Source organism: Rutidosis leptorrhynchoides, chromosome 4 (assembly GCF_046630445.1).
Source record: "Rutidosis leptorrhynchoides isolate AG116_Rl617_1_P2 chromosome 4, CSIRO_AGI_Rlap_v1, whole genome shotgun sequence".
Taxonomy (NCBI): domain Eukaryota; kingdom Viridiplantae; phylum Streptophyta; class Magnoliopsida; order Asterales; family Asteraceae; genus Rutidosis; species Rutidosis leptorrhynchoides.
In genome coordinates, this window is record NC_092336.1 from 145,239,325 (window position 1) to 145,256,470 (window position 17,146).

Sequence of the window (17,146 nt, forward strand, 5' to 3'; positions counted from 1 at the left end):
TAATTATATTATAATGTTATGCTAATATAACAATGTGTTAATATAAAGAAGAGTGTCATAAATAAATTTTTTTACTAGAATAACATAACACAACATAAAATATAAAATACAAATAAAATAAACAATTACGTATTAGGAGTAGTATAAATCACATCTCGCATAAACCTGATATATCTCATGACTATTACGGGGAGCTGATTCGTACACCACTAGATTTTAGCCATACATCAAAGATGTATTAAAATATTGTACCGTATGCAATATTTGGTGGTGTACATCTAAATTTGGTCCCTATAATTTACTATCCAATAATCTAGTTTCTCACATCGTTTACTTTAGATTTCATCTCTCTCACACACACACACACTCAAAAACACACACTAAAAAGGCACACACTTTGAGTGTGTTTTCTACTTATGGCAATTGCAGCAGCAGTTGTTATCGTTCCAATCGGCCTTCTGTTCTTCTTTTCTGGACTCATCGTTAATCTCATTCAGGTTCATTTTATATCTGCCCTAATTTTTAACTATCGAATTAATTGCTTTACTTTTGTAATTAATCGTTTTATGTTTAATTAGATTCAACATATTAATTTCCTGATTGTGCAACTGTGAAATGTAAATCTTACTCCGTGATTGTTATTATTGTATGATGATTATATATAGGCAATTATATATGTGACTGTACGGCCATTTTCAAAGAGTCTGTTTAGAAGGATTAACAGAATGGTTGCTGAACTGTTGTGGCTTGAACTTGTGTGGATCGTTGATTGGTGGGCTGGAGTTAAGGTAATTATTATTATTATGATATTTGTTTTTTAATTAAGTTTATGTATTTTTTAAAATTTTTTAGTGAAATTGTTTAGGTTCATACATGTGTTTGATTGAATATCTATTCGCTTATGGATGGTAGTTTTATTAGGGCTCATACTGTTACTATACAAAAATTAGGGCTACTAGATTCATTGATATATGAGGATATAGTACAATTTAATTTCTAAAACTCAATCTCTGGTTTAAGTTCTGTTTTACACTTATTGTACTCACCAATAACTAGCTATAAATATCGTAAAGTTTAGTGCCATGTGATATATTGGCCTCTTTGTGTGTAGTCTTGATCAATATATGTCAAGGATTGCATTGTTTGTTTGCTGATTTATGCTCGTTCCTCTAATTTATGCTCATAATCTCTTTCAATGCAAGCTTCTATACTTCACTTGACCAATTTACCTGTCTGACTTCAGTTATACGTCTATATTATACTTGTAATTGCTATTAAGATTTCTGGGGTGGTCTTTATGCAGGTTAGACTGTACACTGATCCCGAGACTCTAAAGATGATGGGTAAGATGGACACCGATTTTGCAGTTTGGCTTTACAAAAAGCTTTTTTTTTCTTTTTTTCTTTTTTTTGCTTCAACACTAGCTTCTTTTTTCCAGGTAAGGAGCATGCTCTTGTCATTGCAAATCATAAAAGTGACATTGATTGGCTGATTGGTTGGGTGTTCGCTCAGGTCCTTTAACATTATTCCCTTCATTAGTGTCTACTTATTTATATGTGCATGATCTCCTGTGCTTGTTATTGCCACCTCAGCAAGGTTTTGCTGTTTGCTAATATTATTTAATTGTATTGGAGCAGAGATCAGGGTGTCTTGGTAGCTGTCTTGCTGTCATGAAGAAATCATCAAAATTTCTTCCTGTAAGTATTTCAAAAAGTGAAATAGTAAAATGACACGGATGAAGTTCAAATCTCTATATATGTTCACATATTTATGTAAAACATACATACGTATTGCAATTGAAGTTGGTTTTTACTGCCTAACTAGTCGCTTTATAAAGATATAATTTACAAGACACACTTTTTGAGAAAGTACCGATCATTAGATTGGAATAATCAATAAAAGTGAGTACGTCCAAAAGATTGCCGAATATGGTATGAGGGAATCGAGAAGAAAACTTTGCACGATTATCTTAATAAATCAATACGGTCAACGGTGTCCAAATGTGGGAGATTACTAACAAAACCAGCTAAGCTTATTACAAGCATGATTTCTTGATTAATGTAAAAAACATTCAATATGTTCATAACTATAATACTGGGTAATCTTTTTTTTTTTTTTTTGTTATCTTCATTAGTGTTTGGCATGTCGTGTTATGGTTCTAGTCTGTGTTTCTCATCCAACATTTCTAGAGTAATATATATTTGTTAGGCCTTGTCCATTGCTGCCAAATAGAAAAAAAAGATTAAAAAATACTTGTGTGTGGACATAGCCCCATAGGCTTATATATTTTTATTTTAATTACAAAGTTATGACTTACAAAGGTGTATCTGATGAATACGTGTAGGTCATTGGTTGGTCCATGTGGTTCTCCGAGTATCTCTTTCTTGAGAGAAGTTGGGCTAAAGATGAAAGTACTTTAAAGGTATCATCAAATCAAAATTACATAGTATTTACTTAACCTTTTTTTGTGTGTGTGTGCATGTGTGTGTGTGTGTCTCTGTGTGTGTGTGTGTGTGTGTGTGTGTGTGTGTGTGTGTGTGTTATAATGACATTAAGACTGCGCATGTTGCAGTCAGGTCTTCAACGCCTAAAAGACTACCCTCAACCGTTTTGGTTAGCCCTTTTTGTTGAGGGGACTCGATTCACTAAAGCAAAGCTTTTAGCAGCTCAAGAATATGCATCTTCAATGGGTTTGCCTGTTCCTAGAAATGTTCTAATTCCTCGAACTAAGGTAACACATGATTGAACCTACCACCAATGCAAAATTGTTAGCTAAATAGCTCTTTTCATGTAATATTATTACTGCGTGTTTATAAATTCTATTCTATGCATAATAATTGCAAATGGAGTACTTATTATCCTTGTAATACAATCTGTAATACTATTGGCTTCATATTGCAACACAATCTATTTATTAGGTTCGAATTGCTATGAAATCATGATTGAATATGTGTATCTGACATTTATTTCTCAATATCTAAACAACTCATTTAAAGTCGTTTGATAGATTCAGAGTGGTAAGATTCTCTGATTTTGATCGCGTTTTAAACAACAATTCTACATGGAACCTTTAAATCACTGGGAATTAATTATTCTACTCACTTAATCGGCTTTATCTGTTACCAAATAGTTCCTGCATTTAATCGGTGTATTTGATATAGTAGTTATTTATTATTAATTAATTAATATGATTTCAGGGATTTGTGACATCAGTGAGTGAGATGAGATCTTTTGCTCCTGCAGTTATCGATATGACGGTTGCAATTCCCAGGAATTCAACTCCACCAACAATGCTCAGGCTTTTTAAAGGGCAGTCTTCTGTGGTAAGCCTTTAAGTTCTTTATATACACACGGTAATTGTTATAATGGATTAGGTCAACTTAACAAATGTTTGACCATTAGGTCTATAAACACTAAACTTCAAACCCTAAACCCTAATGATCAAGTAGATATACGAAGTCTAGTATTAACTGGACCACGTGGCTTAAAAGCCCGATGCTTTCTTTGTAATTTTTTCCCTAGCGTCTTGCTAGTTTTTTAATATATTTCTGTTTGTTGACCATTAGGGTTTAGAGTGTTGAAATTATGGGAGTATTTGTACTTAAGTTGGGTATATTTGATATTAAGTTATTTACTTGGGTATATATGTAAGTATAGGTGGTTAAGAGGGGGATCTATGATGTTCTCCCTAAAAAGTATATGGTTAAAATATGCGTCATGATTACAATATATTCTCATTTTTAATAACACATTTATTTAGGAAGTTGCATCTATCAAAATGGCGTGTTGGGAAACTACTTTATATGGCTCCTTGTTAGCTAAGTTTGAATACGAACTTGGAAATTTGACGTTAAGCGGGATTTTTTGTGCAGATTGATGTCAGAGTTAAGCGCCATTTGATGAAGGATTTGCCAGAATCAGATGAAGCCGTTGCACAATGGTGTAAAGATATTTTTGTTGCCAAGGTGCGTGCTTTATGAGTATATTCATAGGTCTTCACTGTTTGTTATTAACTTGTTATAATTATGTTATATATTACGGAGTACATTTCTTCTTTCTTCTCTATTGCTTTTGTCGAAGCTCAACTAATTTAATCTTTTGATGTTGAGATAAACAGGATGCTCTATTGGACAAACATAAAGTAGATGACGCGTTTACTGATTCAGAACTTGTTGACATTGGTCGACCATTAAAGTCTCTTGTGGTAAGAATCTTGTTATAACTAAAGTATAGGTGGGTCGGGCAATGGGTTAAAATGGGTCCCGGTCACTTTGTGGGTCACACGTATACTTTCATAATAGATTATTAGCATGTCAATGTCATTTAGTTATTACGCAAGTAGTAATTTAATCTTGTGATTAAAGTGATGTTGGAGGTTCAATCTAAAACATGTTTTTCGTATGCAATAGGTTGTCGTTTCATGGACATGCCTTCTTGTATTCGGGACTTTCAAGTTGTTGCAATGGTCAAATCTACTATCTTCATGGAAGGGTCTAACATTTACGGCAATTGGGTTAGCAATCGTTACCATTTTAATGCAGATCTTGATTCAATTCTCTCAGGCAGAACGTTCGACACCCGCAAGAGTTGTCCCCACAGGGCCATCCAATGGTGTTGTACAAGAGAAAAAAGATTGAGTACAACGTATTCTTGACTTGTATTAAAATGGGTTGACTTTTATTTTAATGTAGCCTTTATCTCTTCACTAATGAACACATTTGTGTAGTAAAAAACAGGATACCCCATGCCCATGGACTACCAATCTATCTTGTTAATTATCAGCATCCATTGAATTATTTAATATTCTGGATTGGTTTTCTGGTTCAGTTTGATTATGTTGTAGTGGAGCATGCTATATATTTCACTGTTTATTAAATATATAATTTAGTTTCATTCTTAAAGAAATTTTTAGATGTGATGAGACTAGATCATTTTCAACACTTTCATTGAACACACGTGTTCAGACCACCTCTCTTATGAGGAAATCAATACATTAACTACAAGACAATCTTATGATACGTGAATATATGAATATCTGATTGTGTACAATAATGGATTTAGGAATTTTACAGATCATTATATCATTTGATGTTTTAATACATGATTATAAACTGTTTAAACTTGAAATATATTTATCTTAAATGAAATTCTAACAATATATTAGTAGTAGTTAATAGGTTGAAGAGTTATTTTGGCTTGATTTTCTGAAAATACAAAAGGCCATATCTTATTGCTTTTCTTGCTCAATGAATCACTAAAAAACAACAGCTAGTATGTTAATCTTTTGTAACTAGTGAAAAATAAACGCCGCTGCCGGGGATCGAACCCGGGTCACCCGCGTGACAGGCGGGAATACTTACCACTATACTACAACGACTTGGTGTTTTAACTTGGCCTTTCTCTGTTTATATCTTCGAATTGACAAAATTATACACGATTACTTAAGTAACGAGTTACTCCGTATAACTTATAACCATAGCTAGGGATGACAATTGATCGGATATGATCGTGTGAGACCGTATCCATATTCATATCCATTTAATTTTTATTCATCCACATCCATATCCATTTAATTTTCGTTCATCCATTCATATTCATATCCAATGGATTAAGCGAGTTAATGGATATTCATTGAATATTAAAAAGATGTTCAAAATTTTCGTGGTATGTAGTATAAATAAAAACTTAATACAACAAACATATATATAACGTGTAATCTTTGTCGAACTTACAAAATAATTAATTAAATATACTATTAAACATGAATTATGACAATTAAATGTGTAGTTTGTATGTTTATTTGATAAGATGTGCGTGTTTTATTGTAATATATCATAGTTTATTAATTATAAGGTTGAAATCAAAATGTATGGTTATTGGTAAATGCATATGTAATAGTAAATGTGTTTGTATATATCTATATTTGTGTATTTATATATGTATTTCGGGTGTTAATGGATATATCCATGGATGATATTTTTCTTCCGTATCCATATCCATTTAGATTCATCCATATTCGTATCCATATCCATTTAGATTATCGATATCCATCACGAACCAGGTGGATCAGATGGATATCCACTGGATTGGTAGACATTGCCATCCCTAACCATAGCTATGTTAAACAAAGTTTTATTGATACGAAAGCATAAAATTATTATAATATATATATATATATATATATATATATATATATATATATATATATATAGTGGTAGGATCAAGAGGGAAGTAACCATTCGGGGGGAAGCAAAAACTTTTTTTTTTCGTTTTTTGAAAAAACTTTGTTCACGAACATTATAGATGAGATGAAAACATGAACATTTAGTAGAGACACTTTGTCATAAATGTTTTTATTTTGGCGGGAAAACGCTCGAAGAAGTAATATATAACAATTATCGTGTTTTTCGAGCGTATGTTGAGGTTTTAGCTATTGGGGTTTAGATATTAGGGTTTATAGGGTTTAGATATTAGGGTTTAGAAATTTAGGGTTTAGGGTTTAGATTTAGGGTTTAGATTTAGTTTTTAACACGAACGGTTTAGAGTTTAGGGTTTAGGGTTTGGTGTTTTGGGTTTATGGAATAAACCCAAAACACCAAACCCTAAACCCTAAACTCTAAATTGGGCTAAATTTTACTTCACAAAATATGAAGAAAAAAAACGTTCATATTCTCCCCGAACAATATTATCTTGAATGTTATTTTTGTCGATCGTTTTTCCACCTAAATAATAACATTCATCACGAAGTGTCTTTTTTAAATGTTCATATTTTCGTGTGATCTTGATGCCGGAAAAAAAATTCCAAAAAAAACGAAAAAAAAAAAATTGCTTCCCCCCGCTTCCCCCCGCTTCCCCCCGATTGGTTACTTCCACATTGATCCTGCCCCTATATATATATATATATATATATATATATATATATATATATATATATATATATATATATATATATATATATATACTCTACAGTATTTATATATCTTTATTTAAATAAAAAGCATGATACATATTATCAAATACAATTAAAATTAAAAAGGCTATTAATTAGTTCATCTGCCATATCCAAACTCAGTTAATTTTTCACCTATTTTTTGCAGTTTTGCCTACTTATTCATGAAAACGACATTCGCTAAACATGTATCTACTTATAAGTTATAACATCGATCTCAATCAGGAAAAATTGTTTTATACGGAGTATAATAATAATCTTGACACGTATATATTGTCAAACAATAAAGTTCCTCATTCTCCGTACTTCGTAGCTTCTTTGAATATACAACAAACGGCAAAACATACAATACCAAAAAACAATTTGAAACACAATACAATACAAAAAACATAATAATAATAAATAAATATTAACATATAAATTCAAAATCAGTTTCTCAATAAAGCAACTAAAGATAGAAGTAGCGATGTTCCAATCATTACTCCAGAAACAGGCAGTGAAACACCAGCTCCAACGGTCGGAGAAGGTGCGGGAGCGGGACCCATTGCTTGAGCTGAGACGGTGGCTGCAACCGAGAGTGCAATGATCGCGACAACTGAAGCCATCTTTACGACGCTGCTAACTTGAGCCATTTTCTTAAAAACAAAGAAAATGTTTCTTAAAAACAAAGAAATTAAAATGTGTATGTATGATTTAGTTTTTGATTTGATGAGTTATGAAAATATAACAAATTATTTGAAATTTATAGGTGAGATTCATACTGACAGCCTAGCACGTTTCGATCTTTTAATCATTGATTTGTAATAGTTGGCTGTTACACAGATAGATATTTTATGTAGTTGGACAGCTAGTAATTTGCAGACCAAAATTACATTATATTATATTTTCATATAATCATAGATTAGGATTAGGATTTCGCAAACAAGAACCTTTAGGGCTGTCGTTAACATGCATAAAATGATTGTACATGACAGTTGTTTCTTGACTTTTTCGCGGCAGTTATTGAATTTACAATACTTGACATGTTAACGACAGCCTTTAAGGCCATTATTAGCAAATTCCTATAAATTATACAGTAGTACCTATTATATGCATTGTAGTATACTACTGTACTATTTATTACTGACATCATATCTTTAGTAGTCGAGAATGATCACCGGATAAACTAGTTACAAAACAAAGTAAAATGATAGCATCATATATATTCATATATTTTAGTTGTAATATAAGTATAAGACTATAAGATACCATAAAAAATAACCGATCATGTAATTAACAATGCAACGGAAAGATAACAAAATCATATCATAAACTGAAAATTACAAAGCAGACTCAGAAATAATGTAAATGTTCACTATAAATAATTAAATATATAACATAAGAGGATGAGTAATACTCCATAATAACATCCACAAAATGAAAAAAAAAAAAAAAAAAAAAAAAAAAAAACATCCCACACCAAAATCAAAAACACAAACAAGATAAGGATAAAACTGAAGCCTTTTGTATGCTAAAAGTGTAGAGGCAGTCAAATATTTACCAAAAAAAAAAAAAAAATACACATTTAAAGGACTACTTACTCATATCCTCCTCCTCTTTTAACACATTTTCTTCACCCAGTTCCCATTGTTTCCAACACAAAACATTTGTAGATATACATACATACTTATACTCAACAAAGATTCTATTAAACTATAAGAAAAAATCACAAGTTCATACACTACAGGTGAACAATAAATTCAAGATTTCAAGATCCACCCGCGAATTTTTGTTCACCCATGAGACTTTTCGTTAACCAAATTGCGGTTTCTCTTGACGAAACTTTTTCTTCACTAAACGGTTTCAAAACAGCAGCAAGCTCTTCTAGTTTTTCTTGTTTCAGCAACCGTGCACACAGCTCAAGTAGCGACTCTAATGCATCGGCTCTTTGTTGGGTCGGGTTTGCTGACGACTCGTTAATCGGCGTATCCTTCGTAGTTTGCTTAACGTCCGATTCTTGGTCAACTTGGTCAATGGGTTCAACCGGCTTCAGTTCAACAACTCTAGTTTTCTCTGTATCCACCTCACAAATCACCATTTGAGCTGCTGATATGTTTTCTTCATCAACCAGTTTACCGTTTTCATTATACGTCTCCAAAAGATTCTCGCTTCCAACCATAGCCTCGTCTAGGTTTTCGAAAAGTTGAAGACTTGTTTCTTCTTGTTCACCGTTAGATAGATCTAACGAGCTCGATTTGGTGCTGTCTTTTTGTACTAAAGAATCTGAGTTTTCTGGCCCACTGTCATTAAAATAACTCGTTGGGTCGACCCTTTTGGTCTCTAGATTCGTTTCTTCTTCCACGATAGCAAAAGTAGGTTCATCGTGTAAACTTCTGACAGGCATCATGCCACTGTTATGATTCTCGTCATGTTTTGTTACTTGTACATTATGCTTTATAACTTGTACATCTCTCTCCCCATCAACAAGTTTCATAGGTGATTCTTTTTTCGGGGTCTTAGCATTCGGGCTGTTTGGAGGTTTCACGGGTAGAAAAACGGAAGACGGGTTTTGACATTTAAGGAGGTACGGTTGTAAGTGTGGATGTCGTAAAAGTTCTGCAGCCTATTGATTTCGTACATACTAAAATCAGATAAAATTAAATTAAATTTGCAGAAGGATTTTTGACTTTTGACTTACAGTTGGTCTATGTTCTGGACTTTTCCGTAACATCGTTTTTATAATTTGCTTCCTGAAACATTTATTGAAAAAAAGAGTTACTAGTATATTATTAAAAATAAATGAGAAAAACTACTTGAATTTCTTTTGGATGAGATAATACTTACAGTGTTGAAGAGTACACGATCGGTAGAGGAGAAATGGTGCACCGGTTTATCTTATTGATAAGTCCCGACATATCCTGTCGGGTCAAAAAAATAAAAATAGAAATAATGTACGGAAAACGCAAATCGGTAATTTGACTTGTAATGTTTTTAGAAAAGGTAATTTCTCTTTAAAAATCGAGTAATGGGAACTTTGGCAAATGTAATGGGATGAAACGCATAGTTTTTAATCTCTAATACGATAACTAAATAAGTTCGTAAAACGATGAAGTAACATTAATAGCGTATAGAACTTACAGGAGCTCGAAATGGTTGTTGATGCGCACAAATCTCGAACATGCAGCAACCTAAGATGTGCGTGTTGTAAGTAATATACAAATAAACGTCGAGTTTTTGAAAGTTTAATGATTATTGAGTTCTTACCGAGGGACCAAATATCAGATTTATAACCGTAAGGAATGTCAGCAAGGAGTTCTGGACACATATAGTTGTGGGTCCCAACAACCTGTAGATTATATAACCGTACACTTAGTTAGAGTTCGAATAATAAAGGCCGAGTTTAGTATGTGTCAAGATGGGTGGTTCTTCTCGAAGCATACAGCTCCGGTCAAAATGATCCAGGCTAAGTTGATTCACAAACATCTTTTGACAATGAATTAACAAATATAAATATAAATGAAAATAATCGATGTGTTAATTATTGTTCCAAAATCAGTATATACCAATAACAGTAACAATCAAAATAATCCAAATAATTCTGCTTAGCAGGTTGCAAACAATCAAAAAAATCCAAATAATATGAACCATTCTCATTTTAGCTGATTTTTTACTTGACCCCAATCAACCCGTTCATAAGTAACATTAATGGGTCCTGCCTAACCAAAAACAGATATATACACTTTTCACGTGTTGAATTGAGATTATAATAAATATCTTACCGAAGAAGCAACGTCTTCTGAGCTCAGGAGCTTCGCAAGTCCAAAGTCACCTGTTCACCACGCAAACAGCCCTTAGAAAGATACAGTAGATAACCGAAAAGATATTTTACAAATTTAAATTGAGAAATTAATTAATTTTATAATAATAATAATCTTACCAAGACGGATGTTATTGTCCTTAGTGAGAAATATCTTGGAGCACTGAAATTAGACAAGATATTATGTAAAAATGAATGTGACGACATTAATATTTAATATTAATAGTAATAGTAATAATAATAATAATAATAATAATACTAAATGGAATAATTGACTAAAAACAGTCTAAAAATGAAACAGTTTACCTTTAAATCCCTATGAAGGACACGATTAGTATGCAAATAATCCAATGCCAGTAATAATTGTGTCAGCCATTTGCAGAGTTTCTATTAAGATAAATAGATCAATGAATCAAGCTTTGTATATTGATGATTAAACGAAAAGAAATTAATTAATAAAATATAAAAAAATTAGATTGATATAATACAAAAATTTCAACTTTTTATATTACCTCTTCTGGGAAATACGCTCCTCTAGCCTTCCGTAGAAGCTCGGCCCTGACCCGTCACAAATTAGACAATAGTCAAATTAATATTCTTGACTTAAGTAATAAAGTCAACATGTGTAATATCAACCAAAAGTCCATAAACTTACATGTCACCTCCTTCGCAATAAGCCGTCACTACACATATCCCCACCTAAAAACAAAAGAACGCCATTTTCGTTATATTGTGATATTTTCATTATATTCATATCACAGGTGAAACCTAAACAACACTCCATTAGGTGTTCTTGTTTATGATTATGGAGGGTTAGTGATATTTTAATGTGCAAAATTGATGATTCCATTTAAACCATTGTAAGCAGAAATTTGATAAAGATTAAAAGTAAAAAGTAACTGCAAATTTACCTTATCCACCCAAGCATCTTTGTACCCCACAACGTATGGATGATGAAGTTGGGATATCAACTCAATCTACAATTAAAATTAAAACATATACAAGCTTTCTTAGCTCAAAGATCTTACTTTTATCTACCCATATAATAATTATAAGTATCTGTTTGACCACAGAGATATAAATATAAATGGATTTGTGCAGTGAATATACATCTGACTATGACATTTTGTGTTGGATGTACAATGACAACGGCAAAATAAGTAAACTTTCAAATCTATTCTCAATTTTGTCAGTTTTATATTTCGAGAACTATTAAAACATAATGATTTTAAATTGGAATCTTCTTTGACATTGTATACCTGAAGAAACAATCCAATATTTTTCATGTATTCTCGACACCATCATTTTAATACATAAATTGCGCCCAAGGACGGAGCTTTCTTAAGGTAGGGAGGAATTGTGGCCCCCCAATAAAAATAAAATTTGTTGCCCTTTTAGTTACAAGCGTTTGGGCTTTTCAATCAACGAAGTCAAAGTCCGTATGAAGGAAGGAGATATGACCAAAATGTTGATAACTCCCTAAATCTGTTTTATCAATCAAAATTTCACATTTTCTTCATCTTTAGAACATAACATGAATTTTAAACAAAATAAATTATGAAAAATTATGAAACAACCTAGATAATAATATATGTATATTTGTATATTTTTTTTAAAAACCTTAAATATATAGTATTATAGTATAGTGATCTCGGTCCTCCAATGAACAAGTTCCAGCTCCGTCACGCCTCCTCGAGTTCCCATCCCTTAATCACGCCATTTTATTGGTATTGCTTTGTCATAAGTTTTAAAGTTTTAACATGCTAAAGTTAGAAAAAAGTTCTCCATTTCCGAAAACATGGGGTGATATATATGCTATATTTAGTATACTAACTAATGTATCTTCGATATGCAACTGGATTCGCAATAAGTTCATTTTGAAAATTAAGTCTGACTTCAAAAAAGTCAAATGCAAATGTAACTTCATAGTTACAGACTTGCTAATTATTAATTAAAAGGAACTATAAAGAAATACCTCTTGAGGAGCTGTCTTCTTAAACTTCTCTGTTTGCTTGTTCAACCGAATTTTCTTCATGACATACCTACAATAATCAACCATCATGCCTATGAACATTCAATGAATATACGATATCAAGTCAATCCTAATTCAAATAAAACAATGGTAATCCATCTAACTAAATGAAGTATTGAGCACCATATCTTTAATTATATATATTATTACATACATAATTCAAGAAAAAGTGCATATTTATGAAAATTCTACCCATTTTGAACTAGCATTTGGAACCCTAGAGTCCAAAACCCCAAAAAATGCAAAAGAAATGTATGAAATAACACAAAAACAAAGATCTATGGTTAATTTCGGTTTAATGAAAAAAAAATTAATAAATAAATATAAATATTAAATGTATCTCAAGACAAAAAAAATGGAATATACATACTTCTTCTTTTCAATTTTATGAAGAACAAGAAAAGAAGCTCCAAAAGCTCCTCTACCAATCTGCTCAATAACTTCATAATCTTCCATCTTGGACTTGCCCTCACCATTTTCTGCTTCCATTCGAGACATATTCTTCAAACCCTAAAAACAGTGCCAAAAAAGGCCCAATTTTACTACCAATAAGTCAAATAACTCAACAAATTAGCTAAACCATGAGCAAAGTTAAGTGGGTTTTACCTCAAATGCCTGATGTGCTCAACAAGTTTAAAAATTTATGGCTTCAAAATTATGGGTTTTGTGAGAAATTTAAAGGGTGTGTCTCAAACTTCAAAGAAAACCTAGATATAAGAAGTTGACATAAAAAGCTATGAAATTTTCAAACAATGATGATATAAAGATTCAAGAAATGTGGGTAAGAAATAGAAAGAAGATGAGTGTGGGGTAGCAAGATGCACAAATACTTGATTAAAGTTGAATTTTGGAATTGTTTAGTATGCATCAAAATAGGTGGAAAAACAAGAGTCAAGTAAAGCAACTTCAACACCAAATAAATCCTAACATAAATTCACACAGAAATGAACATGAACATATACAATATACAAAATCAATAAAGGGACATAAGACTAAAAAAAAAAAAAAACTTCCGTACCGATTAAACAAAATGGGTGTGTTTTTTTCTTCTCTCCTTTTTAAGGATAGAAGAAAAGAACAGGGGAGTTGCTCACCAAACAGGCCAGAGAAAGGTGTGTTTAAAAATGGAGGATTAAACAATAAAATATAAAATAAAATAAAAAAATAACGGCTTTAACCTGCAGTTACAGATCGAAATATTGATTAGAATAAAACTAGTTGTGGAGCTCTCGCTTCGCGCCGGGTGCTCCGTTTTGAATGCGAGTTAAAAAAAAGTCTTGATCTATTTTGTAAAAAAGAATTTTTTTCGACATCTAACATTGAAGGGTTGTTCCTTTTGTGAAAGTTGCTTCTTTTAGCGTTCGGGTTTTGTTTAAAAAAAAAAAGTTAGTAAAGTGGGGGTTCGATTTGTATTTTAATAAAAGTTATGGGGTTAAGTTTGTGAAATTTGAATAAAATATACGTATAAAGTGGGAGTTCGATTTCTATTTTAATAAAAGTTAGGGGGTTAAGTTTGTGAAAATTGAATATTAGCAACAACAAAAAAGTTAGTAAAGTGGAGGTTCGATTTGTATTTTAATAAAAGTTAGGGGGTTAAGGCTGTGAAATTTGGGAAAAAATATACGTATAAAGTGGGGGTGCAATTTGTATTTTAATAAGAGTATAAAGTGGCGGTGCGATTTGTATTCTAATAAAAGTTGGGGGTTGAGTTTGCGAAAAGTGAGAAGAGGAATAGTGCTATTCATTTGGCCTTTGCATTTTAGATATAGGTATATAATATATAATGACTCGTGGGACTACGGATTTATTTAAACTAAAGAGTTTAATGATATGTTTTAGGTGTTAAATAAATGTAAATGCTAAAGTCATTTTGATTAATGACTCGTGGAATATCCATGATTACGACTAAGAAACTTGTCATTCTACAAACATATTGATATACTCCGTATTTAACTTGGTCAGAATAAATGAACTATATTCATTCTCCCACTAACTTTTCAATTTTCATTACAATTACCTATTTTACTTCTTATAAAAGCCTACATTACAATTTTTTATTGAGACATGTATTTCGCGTACATATATAACGTAATTAATCCTATAAACAGAACTCATATTTAAATAATAATAATAATAATAATAATAATAATAATAATAATAATAATAATATTATTATTATTATTATTATTATTATTATTATTATTATTATTATTATTATTATTATTTCGCATACATGTGTTTCGTATGTAACGTAAAAGCATACTTACAACCTTTTATTGAGACATGTATTTCACATACATATGTGTGATGACCCAAAAATTTCTGACCAAATTTAAACTTTATCTTTAAATGATTTAATGTTTTCGACACGATAAGCAAAGTCTGTAAAACCGAATCTCAAAAATTTTGAACTATTCAAGTACCCTTCGGTTGTTCTCAACGATTCGCAAACCTTTATATGTAAATAGATACATATATATACTATAACTTGAAAACGTAACAAAGTTTTAATTGTTTAATATCGTACATTAAACTTATTGGTTTAAATATTTATTTGAATATATATGATAAGTTGGAATATTAATTGTATGAATAACTTGCGACGTATATTTAAAACGTGTTGATGAATGTTGAAAATATATATTAACTTGGTCATAAAACGATTTGTTATTATATATATATATCAACAAATAGTGAGACAATGATTTATAGAAGTAAATGACCAAAACACTCGAAAGTTTAAGATACACTTTGAATGATATAGTTTATTGATAATTTAAGACTATATTTTGACAAAGGTACGCGTCACAAAACGTAAATTGCGAGTTTTCTAAGCGTACGAAAATGCGTTCGAGAAACCGGAACCGGGACATAAGTCGAGTGACAACGTACGAGTCATCGGAACGAAAATTACAAGTCAACTATGCATGTGAATTTAATATAATATATAATTAATTATATAAATTAAATATATTATATATATTATATAAAATTATGTCGACAAACAAAAAGTTAAAAGTTTGTGAGCTGGATCAGAGGGCCATGCGATCGCATGGCCTTGAAGCACAAATCCCATGCGATCGCATGGGGTACTTTTTCAGAAAAGGTTCTATAAATTGCTTGATTTTAGGCTCAGAATTTTCTCTAATCATATATTACTCCGTATTTATTTTATTTATTATTATTATTATTATTATTATTATTATTATTATTATTATTATTATTATTATTAAGATTAAGATTAATAGTATTATTAATCTTATTATTATTAATATTATTAATTAGTATTATACATAAAATACTACAACGAGGTTATGAGCGTGTCACTTTCAAAATGGTTTTCAAGCGGGATAGAGCTAAGGAAATTATGGGTTATTGCCAAGGAGGTTATGGGTAATGTTCGGGGGTATATTTGTGAATCAAACCTAGTGTTTATCATCTCCGTTACGTCTACGTACTTTCCTACAATATTGAATCTCAATACTGATACGTAAGCACTCATATCTTATCTTTTATATATTAATTATGTATCCATGTCTAGTGCTCGAGTATATATATTTATATATGCTTGTATGCTAAATTTTGTCGTTAAACAGTTTATAATGAATCACTAATTAAATACATATATTACTGGTAAAAGGTATATGATATACATGTTTTTGGAAAGCTGGCGAAAAATCAATAACTTTTCATTTAGATATCGAATAGTTTCGATGAACGGATTAAAAGATATGATCAACTGAATTATGATTGACGTTAATTGAAATTGCTTTTAAATCTGCAATTAAGATTTAAACAACTTGTTTACGAGACTGATAAAGTGAACTTTTAAATATTACCAACCGATTAAATGAATCCTTATATAAGGCACGTCTCGTTTTGTTGAACTATTGTCAAAATTGACTTTTTGAAACGACTTTGGATAACTATTATATGTCGATCTCGAGCATTAGGATTGTGATACACTATAACCCAACCTAGATTATTAGACATGTATTGACCAACATATGTTCTCTAGGTTGAGATCTACGGTTAATCTTGCATTCCGAGTTACGGTCACTTTTTGATGAATGACCTTATGTGCTGCTAAGGTGAGTTTCATATGATCCCTTTTACCCATTACATTTTTGGGCTGAGAATACATGCAAATGCTTTATTAACTGTTTTACAATAATTATATGCGTGAGTTTCATTTGCTCCCTTTTTAATTGCTTTTGCAATATATATTTTTGGGCTGAGAATACATGCACTTTATTTTAAACGCAATGGATACAAGTACATACTAAATTCTACACTGAGTTTGAACCGAAAATCCCTTAGCTTTGGTAACTAGTAACTGCCAGTTATAAGAACTGGTGGGCGCGAGTAG

The 17,146-nt window shown here is 31.3% G+C and overlaps 2 protein-coding genes and 1 non-coding gene across 3 annotated transcripts; 1 reads left to right on the forward strand and 2 right to left on the reverse strand.

Annotated features, from left to right (window-relative positions):
• Positions 1-355: 355 nt before the first annotated feature.
• On the forward strand, positions 356-4,835 carry LOC139840254 (1-acyl-sn-glycerol-3-phosphate acyltransferase 2-like). The gene is made up of 11 exons (XM_071830507.1): positions 356-497; positions 666-788; positions 1,304-1,343; positions 1,439-1,512; positions 1,638-1,697; positions 2,345-2,422; positions 2,573-2,731; positions 3,198-3,323; positions 3,873-3,965; positions 4,118-4,204; positions 4,410-4,835. Exons 1-11 carry the CDS (start codon positions 417-419, stop codon positions 4,635-4,637), a joined length of 1,149 nt encoding a protein of 382 aa, XP_071686608.1. The 5' UTR covers positions 356-416; the 3' UTR covers positions 4,638-4,835.
• A 470-nt stretch (positions 4,836-5,305) lies between these two features.
• TRNAD-GUC (transfer RNA aspartic acid (anticodon GUC)) lies at positions 5,306-5,377 on the reverse strand. Its single transcript has one exon. It is a non-coding gene; the product is annotated as a tRNA-Asp (tRNA).
• A 3,045-nt stretch (positions 5,378-8,422) lies between these two features.
• LOC139840255 (serine/threonine-protein kinase Nek6-like) lies at positions 8,423-13,877 on the reverse strand. The gene is made up of 15 exons (XM_071830508.1): positions 13,796-13,877; positions 13,384-13,484; positions 13,148-13,287; positions 12,721-12,787; positions 11,657-11,722; positions 11,401-11,444; positions 11,258-11,303; positions 11,052-11,132; positions 10,866-10,908; positions 10,708-10,757; positions 10,193-10,274; positions 10,067-10,116; positions 9,773-9,846; positions 9,627-9,678; positions 8,423-9,551 (listed from the first exon to the last, which is right to left on the reverse strand). Exons 3-15 carry the CDS (start codon positions 13,273-13,275, stop codon positions 8,697-8,699), a joined length of 1,638 nt encoding a protein of 545 aa, XP_071686609.1. The 5' UTR covers positions 13,276-13,287; positions 13,384-13,484; positions 13,796-13,877; the 3' UTR covers positions 8,423-8,696.
• Between the last annotated feature and the right edge of the window lie 3,269 nt (positions 13,878-17,146).

Bases quoted from the DNA above. Each gene is read 5' to 3' on its own strand.
- LOC139840254 (XM_071830507.1), top strand. From the start codon at position 417: ATGGCAATTGCAGCAGCAGTTGTTATCGTTCCAATCGGCCTTCTGTTC. The intron at 498-665 runs GTTCATTTTATA...GATTATATATAG, and splicing joins TCATCGTTAATCTCATTCAG to GCAATTATATATGTGACTGT. The intron at 789-1,303 runs GTAATTATTATT...GTCTTTATGCAG, and splicing joins ATTGGTGGGCTGGAGTTAAG to GTTAGACTGTACACTGATCC.
- LOC139840255 (XM_071830508.1), bottom strand. From the start codon at position 13,275: ATGTCTCGAATGGAAGCAGAAAATGGTGAGGGCAAGTCCAAGATGGAA. The intron at 12,788-13,147 runs GTATGTATATTC...TGATTATTGTAG, and splicing joins CATAAAATTGAAAAGAAGAA to GTATGTCATGAAGAAAATTC. The intron at 10,909-11,051 runs GTAAACTGTTTC...GTCTAATTTCAG, and splicing joins TCCTTCATAGGGATTTAAAG to TGCTCCAAGATATTTCTCAC.